General features: G+C 39.5%; 1 protein-coding gene across 1 annotated transcript in view; it reads right to left on the minus strand.

Annotated features, from left to right (window-relative positions):
- LOC127957857 (ephrin-B1-like) overlaps positions 1-13063 on the minus strand; it is a 38440-nt gene extending 25377 nt beyond the window's left edge. The window contains 2 exon segments of the mRNA XM_052556567.1: positions 12068-12212; positions 12215-13063. Coding sequence (XP_052412527.1) covers positions 12068-12212; positions 12215-12269 — 200 coding nt within the window. The 5' untranslated portion in view covers positions 12270-13063.
- Between the last annotated feature and the right edge of the window lie 377 nt (positions 13064-13440).

Consider the following 13440-nt stretch of genomic DNA (forward strand, 5'->3'; position numbering starts at 1 on the left):
TCTTAATTCAAATTGTAAATGTAATTATCCACACATACACTTCAGTTTCTGTTCACTGTGTGAAACAGAGTTAGACCCACAAGCTTGCGCACACACACACACACACACACACACACACACAGACACACACACACACACACACACACACACACTCACACTCAATAAGAGGCCTCCTCGCTTTTTAAACAACTGAACACGGGATTAGACCAGGACTGAATGGCACCAATTAAATACTGAATACAGCAGCCATGCAAATCAGCCTCAATCAAGAGGGGGGGGGGGGGAGAGAGAGAGAGAGAGAGAGAGAGAGAGAGAGAGACACAGACATCTCTTAACACACAAGCGACTACATTCTGAGAAGGGGCTGTAATCACATGTCTTGGCATTAAGTCTAAATTCCACAATGGACCAACATCGCCAACTCATATGCACAACACACATACCGTATTTTAACATTTAAATACTGGAAAGTTCACTTTTATTTTAGGTGATTAACATATCCAACTGGAAAATGTAGTCACCTATCTCTCGTTAAAAAGACACACACATACACACACACTCAGCATGGCGAGACACCGGGTGTATGTATAGAGTGTGGTGGTCATGTGATTGTCCACTCTCAAGGCAGAGCTCCTACAAGTGGCTCTTTGTCTGCGCGAGAGACAGAGAGAGAGAGAGAGAGAGAGAGAGAGCGCGACAGCTTACACATATCCCACTCACAATAACAACTGCACACAAACTCACACACTCAAAAAACACACAGAGCCTTGGGCATCTTGTTGAGAATGGGAGAAATGAGTGAATGGAGTCTAAGAGAGATGAGGAATCTCCATAGCAGGACCCCCCACAACCCCCACCCCATTCTCATTAATTCTCTCTCTCACACACACACACGCACACACACACTTTGGTTAAACTTTCTGCAGTTTTAGATATATAAAAAAAAGAAGGATTTACTTCTTTTCTACACTGTTTTTACAAAAAACATATCTGGATGCCCTCAAATTGAAGTATGTCAGATTCACTTCTCGGGACAAATTGGCCCTCAAAGTATAGCTAACCCAAAACCTAACACCATAAAAGAAAAAAGAAAATGTTTAATTTTACTTTCTGATTTTATTAAAAACAGTATTTACTTAATTTACAAACCGGTCTCTTTCTTTTACACGGCTAAACGTTTTATCGAAGGTTCATATCCTGCATGAAATCCTAATCTAAATATATAGGCTAATCCTTTCATATCCTATCTGATAGCAACACCGAATGCAAGCACAGGGGATTTCTGGGATTTTTAGTCAAAGTTCACCGGGTCGGCCCTGGAGCGATATAATAACTCTCCATCACACATGCATTCAGACAAAAGTATATTCTTCACTTGATTTGTTTCCTGCTGTCCTCCTCTGACTTTAGCTGCAGGTTTTCCACTCATATTACTTTCACCAGTTCAAAGAGGCTAGAGGTTAAAGGTCAAGCTAAAGTTCCCTACTGAACTATCAAGATCTGCCAACACAACAGAATTCACAAGAACTCTTCCACATTATCACATGTAGGACTGGTGCTGGTGGAATGGGTGGAATTGGAAATCACCTGGGATCCCACAAAAGAATAACAAAACTATTTTTTGTTTGCGATGCAGTGCATTCTGCAGTTTTAGTTGTGGTGACAATACCCTTGAAATAATGTGACCAATTCATATTTTTATTGGACTGCTGCACGAGTTTCTTGTGACATTTGATAGTTTCACATCAAGCTTACAGTAAGACATCTGTATGACAGGTCTTCCGTAGTGCAAGAAGATTTCTTACATCTGTTCGGCTCTGAAACAATGACTTGAGCCACTCGAGAAAGTGCTTAATTCAAACACACATGAGAGAAAATAAAATCCGTTGGACAATTTCACCAACTTTACAGGACCTGTTCATATTACTACAAATACATAATAATAAAAATAATAATAATAACAACAATAATAATAAACACGTAGCTGTTAAATTGTGACAAACAAGTATTGCAGTACTCTCAATGGGTAAATAACTACAAGCAAATAAAACTACATCTTTTAGTATAAGCTTTCTATAAATGTGTTTTTGTACATTTAAGTTCTTTTGAGCAACCCTCCTGATTTTCTAAACAAATTATTTAGTCTGAAATAATTGAAATGTTTTTTCTGTCCTCCAAATAACTTAAGCTTTTTTTTTATATTGCAGTTCAACCCAAGTAAGCTACAGTTTCATACTTTTTTCCCCAACACTAATTGGTGTATAAAATGTGTTAGTCTTTGTGTGGATGGCAACACCTCCGTTTCGCTAAATAATAACTGAATACTAATAATACTGTTATTTATAACAGCAAAAGAGCATTCATTAAATGAATAATAGCATTCATAACCAACTTTATGAGTCTCCAAATGCAACGACACAGTGGTTGCAGTAGCTATAGCTGACAGTATATATATATTTAGGGTGCAAAGGAAAAAAAACACAGGCAGAAATGCTCATATTTACTCTGTCTCTCCTCTCTCTGTCAAAGTCTGTCTCTCTCGTCTCGTCTTCTCTCTCTTTCTCACACACACACACACACACACTTGCACACATATTTGCTCTCCCACTCACTGTCAGGAGTATTGTGTTTGATGAAAGGTATGAATTCCTCTAGAGCTCCTCCAGGATACCACCGTTAAACACACACAGAGTATAATATCTATGCTCTTAATGGGTGTGTGTGCGCGAGTCACAGGTCACAGTGATGAGTCTATGTGTGTGTTTCTTTCTCATAGGATCTCACATTACAGAGCAATTAAAGCAACTGTAAACACACACACACACACAAACAGGTTATACTTGGCTGACAGCTTACTTGGAAAATGCCTGGGAGAAAACAGCAAAAGAAATCAAACACACACACACACACACACACACAGAAAAGAAATTGTCATTTTACTAATAGCAACACACGTGTAGTTATCTGTGACCGCATCACTGATTGATATTATTTACACCTCTGAGAATAGAGTGATAGAGAGACTCTTGGGAACCAAAACCAACAAGAGAACAATGACACGTTGTCATTGCACACTAAATAACTCCATCATCACATTTTATGTGTGTTTCAGCATGCCTGTCATGGTAATGTGGACTAGAATAAGTGTACATAGCTTTTCCCCTCATCTTACACAGAAACTAAACATCTTACATGACAACATTTCATTCTCAAAGGGTTTTTTAACAGAGGTGATGATACTTGTTTAGCGATATTTTAACAATGTTTAACTGTGAAAGTGATTTTTACACTGAGATTATTAAACACTCGCCTAAAATTATATCTTTAAGAATAAAATGATCTAATAAAGATGTTCAATTTTATATTTGGCTTTTCTTTTTTTTTCAAAATCCATTAGTTTTTAGTGTTACATTTTCCATTCAAACGTTTTTGAACAATGACTCACCAAGGCTGCATTATTTTATCAACAATACAGTAAAACAGTAATATTGTGAAATATTTTTACAATATAAAATAATAATTTTCTATTTTAACACATATATTAAAATGTCATTTATTCCTGTGATGGCAAAAGCTAAATTTTCATCAAGTTCAGTCTTCAGTGTCACATGATCCTACAGAAATCATTTTAATATGCGGATTTAATACTGAATTAACATTTCTATGACTTACGGTACGGTACGGTTACGGTAATATGTTTCTTGAATCTTGATACTTGAGATATTTTCAGGGATTCTACAGTGAAACTATTTTCCAAACCAGATATATTGTCGATATCAGCAGATTTGAAGTAAAACATGATTTATGAGCCTTTCGTATTGTCAGGTTCACTTTTCAACAGGTTTCCATTTCCAAAATGTAGGCCTACAAGCACAGCCAAACCTGTAAACACACACAGATGAAAAAACCCTCTTTCTGCTCATGTTTTATGAATTAGCCGCGTGGATGTGTGTGCGGCGAGTGTGTTTTCGGCATTGTTTTAGAATTCGATTTTCCATTTGTTCTGTCCAGATGCAGGCAGAGATCACTGTCTCACCAATAATGGCTCTAAACTCCTTCTCCCCTCCATTTTAAATAATAATGAGCCTTTAGAATGGCTGATTCAGACGTATCCCTAAAAGCTGCTTTCCACAGCCCCCAGACCAGTAAACAGCTTTCAGCCTGATCTATCTGTGGCCGTCCTGAGCTTGATATGTGTGTGTTTTCAACCAAACCTAAGATCGGTGACTAAAGTTTGAGCTCCCGGTGTGCGTTCAGGAGTAAGTCTCCTAATGGCAGGTAACCCTAAGCAGCTTAAAAAGGCTGCGTGAGAGATCTGTTCTCAGGTCAGCCGGAGCTAATAAAGGTTATTGTGATTTGAAACTGCATGCAGAGAGCGCTGAGCTCAGATCAGCTGGAGATGAAAGCAGGCTGGAGACTCCAGCTTCTCTGAAGCTTTATAGCAGCATTTAGCTGACTGAAAGCGTGACCATTTCTCCGGACACATACGCACACACGCAGGCAAGGAATGATGGGTTTAGTGAGTGTGATGGTCTGAGCTGTCGACTGGAAAGTGGATAAAAAGGATGGAGGAGCTTTGAACTCTAAAAGGGTGTGACTGATTGCCTGCTGTGTGTGTGTGTGTGTGTGTGTGAGTATGCATAGCAGAATTTAAGCAGGTTCGGAGTTACTAGACTTGCGTTGACTCTCTTTGTTTACATGCGAGCATAAATGTGTTAAGGGTAGATATATATGCCCATAATCCTCCAGTGTGTACTGTCTCACAAAGTCAAAAGAGAAAGCAAACATGAGAGTGTGAATGTGCACACGGAGAAGGGAAGGAACCAACAGATCGCAAACCTCTTCTTACAGAACACTAATCATTTCCCACCTCACGCCCTTATGTTTGTTGCGTGTGTGTGTGTGTTTGTGTGTGTGTGTGACAGGCTCTCTGAATTTCCAAAGTCACTTTGTAGGAAAGGTTGCAGCTCTTGTACAAAAAGGAGTGTGTAGTGTAGATGTGCGGTTAAGGAGAGACACTTTATGGTCAGATCTTTCATGAGATGGTTCAATCGTGATGATGCAGTGCTCTATTCCCCTCTTTAAAAAGAAAGACAGAGAAACTGGTGTTTAACGTCTCGGGGTTGTTTGACGTTTACGAGTTGAGGTATTTGCATAATGGCTGATCAGAAGAAGGAGAGAGGAAACAGTTTGCTACAGAGAGACAGAAATCCGGCCCAACTATAATAATATATACGAGCATCCACCCTAAACCACAGCACTGTAGTGAGTTTATCCTGCAACCTAGATGTGACTTGTCACATTCTAAGCAAACTTTAGGAATGAGCATGTGTTTGAATGAGGTAAAAGTTAATTTAACATTTTTTTATTATATATTATATATAACTTGAAATGTACATCTGCAATGATTTTATCCCCCCCAAAAAAACTATAATGAAAGTGCATTTGTCTCATGCGCTACATTCCACACGACAGCTTTGTGTCAGGGACAAAGACAAATGATTGGTTCTCAAATCTCATTTAAAAGATAAGTTCAAAAAACTTGGTTTGTCTTCAGGCAGGGAATTGTGAACGGTTAATTGTGTAAAAGATATTTAAGTGCTCTGATGGAGGGGAGAATTTTCAGCCAAAACGGACTTAAATTTCAGTCCGTTCCTCACACAAAGCTATCATATTGCTTTAGAAGACTTGGAATGTAGTGTATGTGTAAAAATGACAAATTTTATTCTAGTATTTATTTTGTTCTTTTGCCCCTACTGGAGCAAAGTAAAGTAATTATACCCCTTTGACCTGAGTGGAAATGCCACAATAGTGTCATTTCGGTGGTACAGGATGAATAGAGGACAAAGGAAAAAGTAGAGGTGCACCGATTGCAATTTTCTTGGTCGATTCCGATTACTGGTTATTATTATTTTTTGTGTGATCTGCTGATACTGATATTTGCTGATTCCAGTTTTTTTTTTTTTTTTTTTTTTTTTATATAAGATCTAGAATTTACAGCATATACAAACAAAAATCTACTTTTCTTCAACGCAAAGTTTTATTTTAAAAAAACCGACTGAAGCAAAACGTCAGTAATAAAATGAGAACAAATAAAAAAAAAATTGCAAACAGCAACAGCACAAATAAATGCAATAGAATGAAGACAGCTATGAAACTAAGTTTTTCAGGCTAAGTAAGTTTTTGTGCGCTCCACTAATGTAGATCAGCGGTGGTGTGCGCACTTTTGGTGCAATCGCGAAACCTGCAGGAATGACTAAAATAATGTGCAGCACAAGCATTATTTTACTTGTGTGAATGAGACGTTTGTGAGAGAGAAAGGGTCGTCGGACAGAGAGAGAGAGAATGTGAGGCTGACGTTATTGCCTGTGCCCCTGGTAAAAAAACAGATTGTCTTGAAAAAAAGTGAGACTCCGAGCCCTGGCCGATCAATCGGTGTATGTCTAGGAGACAGAATAGCGGGACTGTTTACAAAAAGGTTTGGCTGTTTACAATAACATATGTGATATAGAAATCTTATCAGATGCTATTTCTTTGAAACTCTGATTTATATCAGCGCATGGACTGTTTAGCATATTCATGAACCCACGGAAACCACCTTAGAGGGATAGTTCAATCAAAACTAAAAATTCTGTCATCGTTGTTGTTACAGTTTTGGTTACTGTTTAGTTACTGACTTCTAAAGTATGGAAAATAAAGACATTTCTCAAAATATATTTGATGTTTCACAGAACAAAGTAAGTCAGGTTGGGAACAAAGTAAATGATGACAAATTTGTATTTTTGGGTCAGTTGTCCGTTGAAATAATTAGCAGACGTCACTGAAATCCCCTAAAAAGCCTGTGTTTACATGTCTACCTAGTTATCTAAATGTGAACATTCTGGCCCAGACTTCTACTGTTTATACATAAAGCTAGTTATAATTACAACAGACTAATCATAACCCTTTTTACATTTTCTAAAAAACATAATTGACTTTACTTATGAATGATTTTGACCTCTGAGGATATCCGGGGCCTCCCCAAAGGGAGGTTTTGTCAAAATCGAGCTAACTTCTAAGGACAATTTTGTCCCCAAAGTATAGCTAAGTAAACGCACCCCCCAGCAGCTGCCACTGCTCCTCTTCCGTTGTGTGCTCCAACAGACCCTACAACTACAAACATTACAGTCCTTAAAACAACACGGGCACGGGGCGCTGGGCTCGGAGCGCGTCTGTGCGCGTGAGAGCCGCTTGAGGAGGCTGTGAGAGCCCAGCGGTCATGCTTGGTCAGGGACAGACAATGTGCGTTTGTTACTTAAGCACTGTTGTTAATGAAGCCCTCGCCATGCATGCACACACACACACACACACATGGATGTACAATAAAAATTAGGTTTCATTCCAACCCCTCTCGCTTTCTCTTTCCTTGTTTTATAACGACTACAGAAAAACGGTTTTAAGTTGCAAACTGAATCCCCGTTAAAATGTACATGCTTTATAGACGTTGCATAGTTAGACTCAGGATTATATAACATTTATAGAACGCAACTCACACACATACACGTTCACAAACATCCACAACACCGTGAAATGCTATCAACGCTGGAACAAAAGCCACTTCACACACACTTCAGAGAGGAACAGGTCTGTTGTGGAAATGCCGGCTGAGACAGAGGGAAGTGTGTGTGTGTGTGTGTGTGTGTGTGAGTCTGCGTGAGTCCTCTCTTGCTGTTCAACATATTGAAACTCTGACAGAGTTAATCTCCTCACTGTCAACTCCTATTATAACACCACTGATCATGACATACACACACACTAACTCATGCATACACAAACACACACACACACACTCATGCGTACACACTCGTAAATGCACACGGACACATGATTGAAAGTAACGCGACTCAGAGAGTAATTATTACTTCTGTGGATGGCAGAATATATGCCCAAACATGTCCTAAATGCTCCCGAACAGTCACACAGGCATCCGTGGAAATCCGTAACTTTGATCGCAGTTGAGACCAACATGATCCCCTAGCAGGTCAAAGGTCATTATATATGTCTTTTCATGTCATCATAATCAGATTCTTCAGAACCAAAAAACTGCTTTTGGAAACTTCTACATTCGCAAGACGCGGCGAATCAGCACATATTTTTGCAACAGGTTGGAGCCTCTCAGAGGGATGCACGTTTAAGTTTGGCCTACATAAATTGGCTTATTTTATACTTTCCTGGAATTCTCTTTTACTTAGTGATTTCTTGAAAACCCAACGCCAATTACTTGAACATTCTTTCATTATTGACTACATCTCATTTCCAAGCTGTATTCTTTAATCGGTGGAACATTAATTATATTTCGAAGAGTTTTGTCAGTGGGGTCAAAAATAAAACATTTTCAGAATATCGGCAGAAAAAAGTTGTAATTATCAGGCAGTATGTGTTGGATTTTTTTTTTTTTTTTACAGTGTTCGTTAGCTAAACTGGATGTTTAACCGCTGCTTTAGATGGTTATATGCGCACATAGACGTTGCTGATTAAGACTAATTGTGCACCACAGAGTGCTGGGTAAATGAACAAACTAGTACGCTTGAATACACACTCACACACACATAAGTAAAGTACTTCAGTAGCATTTTTGAGCTAATGAGAGACAGATTTCCAATTAGCTCCTCATCTCCTCCCTTAGCACTGGAACATGGCCAAAACACACAGGCACATTCATACATATATCATAGATTCCCTTTTACTTTGTTCTTAAAAAAATCCAAAAGCTAAAAGAAATGTAGTTCATTTGCAGTCGTTCATCAGAAAATTGTTTCTTAACAGCTAAAGTGTTTTCTTGATAAGCGAGTGGCTGCCAAGAACTTGAATGTAGTAAAAGTATATTAATTTGTAACTAGAAGAATTTGACGACGTACGGGGGAAGTAAAGCGAGTCATCATTTTGTTGTTTGTGTGTGTTTGATTGGGTGCGTGGTGTGTGACACATTAAGGGAATGAGATATAACCTGAAATCTCTGCCTCAATGTGATAATTGTCCCAGTGATTAGCTACTTTATTCTCTCTGTCTGTCGCTCTCTCTCCATTCCCAGCAGACTCCACTTCTCTTTTCTTCCCTCAAGGCAGAGGAAGGGAGGGGAGGGGTGTAGCTTTTACATTTTTCTCAGTCCAAATTATAGCTGTGAACCATGCAGATAGGAAAAGAATTATACATCTGAAACCAGCGGTAAGTCTGTGCGTGAGCGCATATATGTGTAGTTGTGTCTAAAAGTAATTAAATTTACATAATTGTGTCAACAGAATAAATCAGTGAAGCTCTTGTTCCACCAAATGTTTCTTCTAGAGAAAACGCAGCGGTAGCTTTAGCGTTCAGTAAACTTTGCGTTTTGCTGATATAAATATAATCAGAGTGCTGAGGGGTGGAGAACGCAGCCGGAGTTTTTCTAATTTTACAGTCCTTCAATTATAATTCACATTCAGTCTGAGAGAAGTCTGACCTAAAACACAAATGGAACAGTATTATGGGTAAGAGAGTTGTGTGTGTGTGTGTGTGTGTGTGTGTGTGTGTGTGTGTGTGTGTGTGTGTGTGTGTGTGTGTGTGTGTGTGTGTGTGTGTGTGTTTGTGTGTGTATGATGGTCTCACTGCTGAGAGTCTGGTAAGAGGTTTAAAGGGTGGCTTGGACTTAATGGTGGTGGACGCTCCCATATGTCCGCTGCAGAGATAGAGTGCAAAGAGCGTGTTTGCCCGAGGCCCATATGTCTTTATGAGAGTGCTTAGGATAATCTTTGCATTCAACGATCAATTCATCCTTGTGCTTGCAGTTGTTATGCTATTTTAATGATATGCTTGTCATTAAACTCAAGAATGTTCCCTAACAAATTTTTCTAATATTACTTTTCTCAACTTTGCACCCAGTTTCAAATTCTCTTCCTCTCAATCTTCTTCAGTCAGGGTCCCTGAACCGGTGACTAAGCAGCACACACATGCTCATGCACAGGTGCATACACACACACACACACATGCAGACTGTAAGTAAATAAACATTAAGTACTTAAAACAACATACAGAAACAGTGGTTAAACAGACCAGGCCAGTTTGCGCATCTGCTGTGCCGTGGAGCTCAAATCTGCTTCAACGAGTAAAACAATTCACACACAGAGGAGCTCCAGCGACTGATATGATTTTTTTTTCCCCTCACAAGACGAGACGCTCAAATGTTGCCTATTTCGAAGATATCTCTAATGGGTTTAACTCCTACACACAATTTAAAAATACATATTAATTAAAATAATAATAATAATAAAAACCCTGAAAACATAAATTTTCCATACTTTGAATCATGAGGCCCTTGTGCTTTGCATGTAGGAAAGTAGGTTATATTTCAACATGTACAAAAAAAAATTACTTACAAAAATTACAGAATATAAATGGGGGAAAAAATATGGATATGAAATGTCTGGCTTAAGGGCCTGAATTAAATTAAGTTTATTAAAACTTGATTAAATGTTAAGTAACTTTAAAAAGCAATTTAAAACTTTGTACAATGCTTAGCAAGATATAAATGCATTTGATGTAAAAATGCTGCATTACATTTCTAATTGACTGTAGATAAACTAAATATATTTTAAACATTAAACAATGTAATGAAGTTAAAATACATTTAACTGTATAGGAAATATTTGTTATAAAGTGTTTCCAAGTCTCTAACAGCTAGCTATTTATTTTCCGCTTTTTTCCCTTCCTTAGTCGGTTTAAGAATGAGAACAGTACAAATTACAAAATAAAAACAAAATAAACATATGGTCATTTGTAATTTACGATGCGGTTTTAATTTTAAAAGCACAATTTTATGTTTTCGCGTCGCCCCTCGAGTCTTGCATGCTAAGTTTTCAAGTTTTTGCTCATCTTTTACAAGGCCAACCGAGAGACTCCTTAATTAAACTATTCCCCCCGAGATGAAAAACACATGTGCACTATTCCTGTCCCCCTGTTTACGCTCATAACTCAGCGGCTGTGACTCAAAACCTTTTGAGCTGCCTACCAAGACGGGCCTATGATGCCCAAAATGCTGTCTAGGTGCCCAAAAAATGCTGTCAGGGTAGGCAGCTCATTAGGTTTTGAGACTCAGCCAGTATTCCACACAAACGCTCCACACAAAGTGCAAAACAAGACACACACATCATCAACTAGACAATCAACTTTTGGTTACGATATACACGGAGTGTATATATATATATAAGTAAATTAATAATTCTTTTGGGAATGCAAAATGAAACAACAAGCTTTCTTTATTATTCTGTCCAGTCAAGCTCCAGTGGCGTCTCGAGCCATTATTCAGGTTAAGTAAACATGTTGGACGCTCCCTTGAACGTTTTATGAGCAGCAATCAGGGAGATTTTATGAGCGTCTAGGAAACCCCCGCTTAAAAAACCTATTGACTCCCTCGACACAACTCTGATTTGATCAATATCACAGGCGCAAAGAGCCACCGGGCCGCCGGGATTTTGGGAAGGCCGGTGGCGGATACTCAGTTATAGCCTCTCACGGGAAAAGAAGAAAAGACGGACACGCCGAGAGAGAGAGAGAGTGGTTCTTGCTTCAAAAAAAAAAAAAACTTGGAGTTACAGTAGCAGTTGCACCTATTTCTAATTTTTTAAAGTATTGAACGGAGAAATAGACCCGCGTCAAGGCCAAACGTTAAAATTACGTATCCACTGAAACCCAAGAGATTCTTACAAGGTACGATCTTTCGCATAAACATTTAAAGAAGTTGTACTAGCACAAAAGTGTTGTCGAATCCCCCCTCAACAAGGGATTTTGTGAGTTGATGAGAAGCGGCGGTGGAGTATGACAGCAGTGTGTTATATCCCCGGGAGAGCGCGCGCTTGCACGGTCACTTCAGGCTCGAGCTCAACGAGAGCTTCATGTCATCATACCAGAGACCAAGCCGTGATACAAGTAGCGGAGATTTGCGGATCGGACTCTTTTATGAGCAATACAAGTCCACCTATAATATCGCAAATCTGATACCGTAGACTACATTTCAGGCTCTTTCTAGTGGGTTTAAAACACGCGCTCGTGCACTTACTTGGGGTTTTGTGAATTCCACACGACAGATTCCAGTGATTTGGCTGCGGGTAACGAGTATCGGCACATGGCTGTCAGAATCCAGAGGTAATATTTCCACGAGCCGTCACTTCCAGCCATCTTACACTGTTCTCGGAGAGACACAAGCCAGCAAGAATATAAGATCCTTTCGATCGACTGTACTCCTGGTTACCGAACCACATGCAACAGAGTAGGTTAGGCGTCCGGTCGGAGGGGCTCCATGCCTCAACTTGAAATCCAAATTTTCTAGCGTTGCCTGGAGGGAAAAAATGTGTCGCACAACGTTGCACAGGCGGCTTCTGTGCCAACGTTTCTGTTACCAAAATCGCTGCTACCTTGCACTTAGGTAGACGACAGCGCCTGACTCTTTTATTGTACTCATCTATTAGTGGAGCTAGTAGCCTCACAAAAGGTCAGATCACGCTAGATAGGGGGTGAGTGATATGCACACAGGTATAAGGACCATCAAGTAGGTCCTGATCATGTGTCAGATTTAAAATTAGACTCCTTTCGCTTATGATCCCAGATCATAGAGATGCACTTTAGATATGCAACAATTCTTGTCAAAAATGTATCGCCCTATATCCATGTTCAAAGTCTCCAATTGTCAGTCACAGGACTGCCAAAACGTCTGTCCAATTCCATTTGGATTCTCTTTTGAAAAAGAACCATGAAAAGTACACTCCCGAGTCTTGGTGCTTCTGATATTGGCGTTTTAGTGCATATTGATAGACTGGATATCAGCTACTGTCCGCTCCTGGCTCGCGTGCAGAAAGGTGCAACACAGTTTCGTCTTAAGGATATAAACAGATGGGGAAACTCCAGCAGCTCGGCGCTTCCTCTGCGAGTTAATGACGCGTCTTTTAGCCTTGGATCTTATTTGGAGTTGTTAGGCGCTCAACCGTGGACCCGGTGCGTCCGCAGTCAATCCCGCACACCGTTCACAGCACAGTGGCTCGCGATCCATCACCTCCACTCCCACCGAGCTGCTGAACCCCGCCCAATTTCGAAACGGACCAATCAGAGATCACGTTTAGGGCAACGTCGCAACATGGTGTCCCCGTCTGTGCAGCGAGTTTCAGAGAAGTTCAGCTGCGAAAGACTGATGTATTTAAAGAAACGGGGAGTGAGTTTAGTCTTTCTCCTTAAAGATAAGACGTTCAAAAGTGTTGTAGTTTAAGAAACTGACTGTCTTAGTTTTTTTTTGCTGACAAATATGCCGTAAAATAATATTTTCCTTAGACAACGTGTAGCAAAGCTGACTGCTTGTTACTATGGTTACTCCGTACGTTAATCTATAATGTTGTATTTTCTTTTCTCAGTTAGTTTATCATTTCCTGGAGTCATTTTAAT

The sequence above is a fragment of the Carassius gibelio genome, chromosome B5 (assembly GCF_023724105.1).
Source record: "Carassius gibelio isolate Cgi1373 ecotype wild population from Czech Republic chromosome B5, carGib1.2-hapl.c, whole genome shotgun sequence".
NCBI classification, from domain to species: Eukaryota; Metazoa; Chordata; class Actinopteri; order Cypriniformes; family Cyprinidae; genus Carassius; species Carassius gibelio.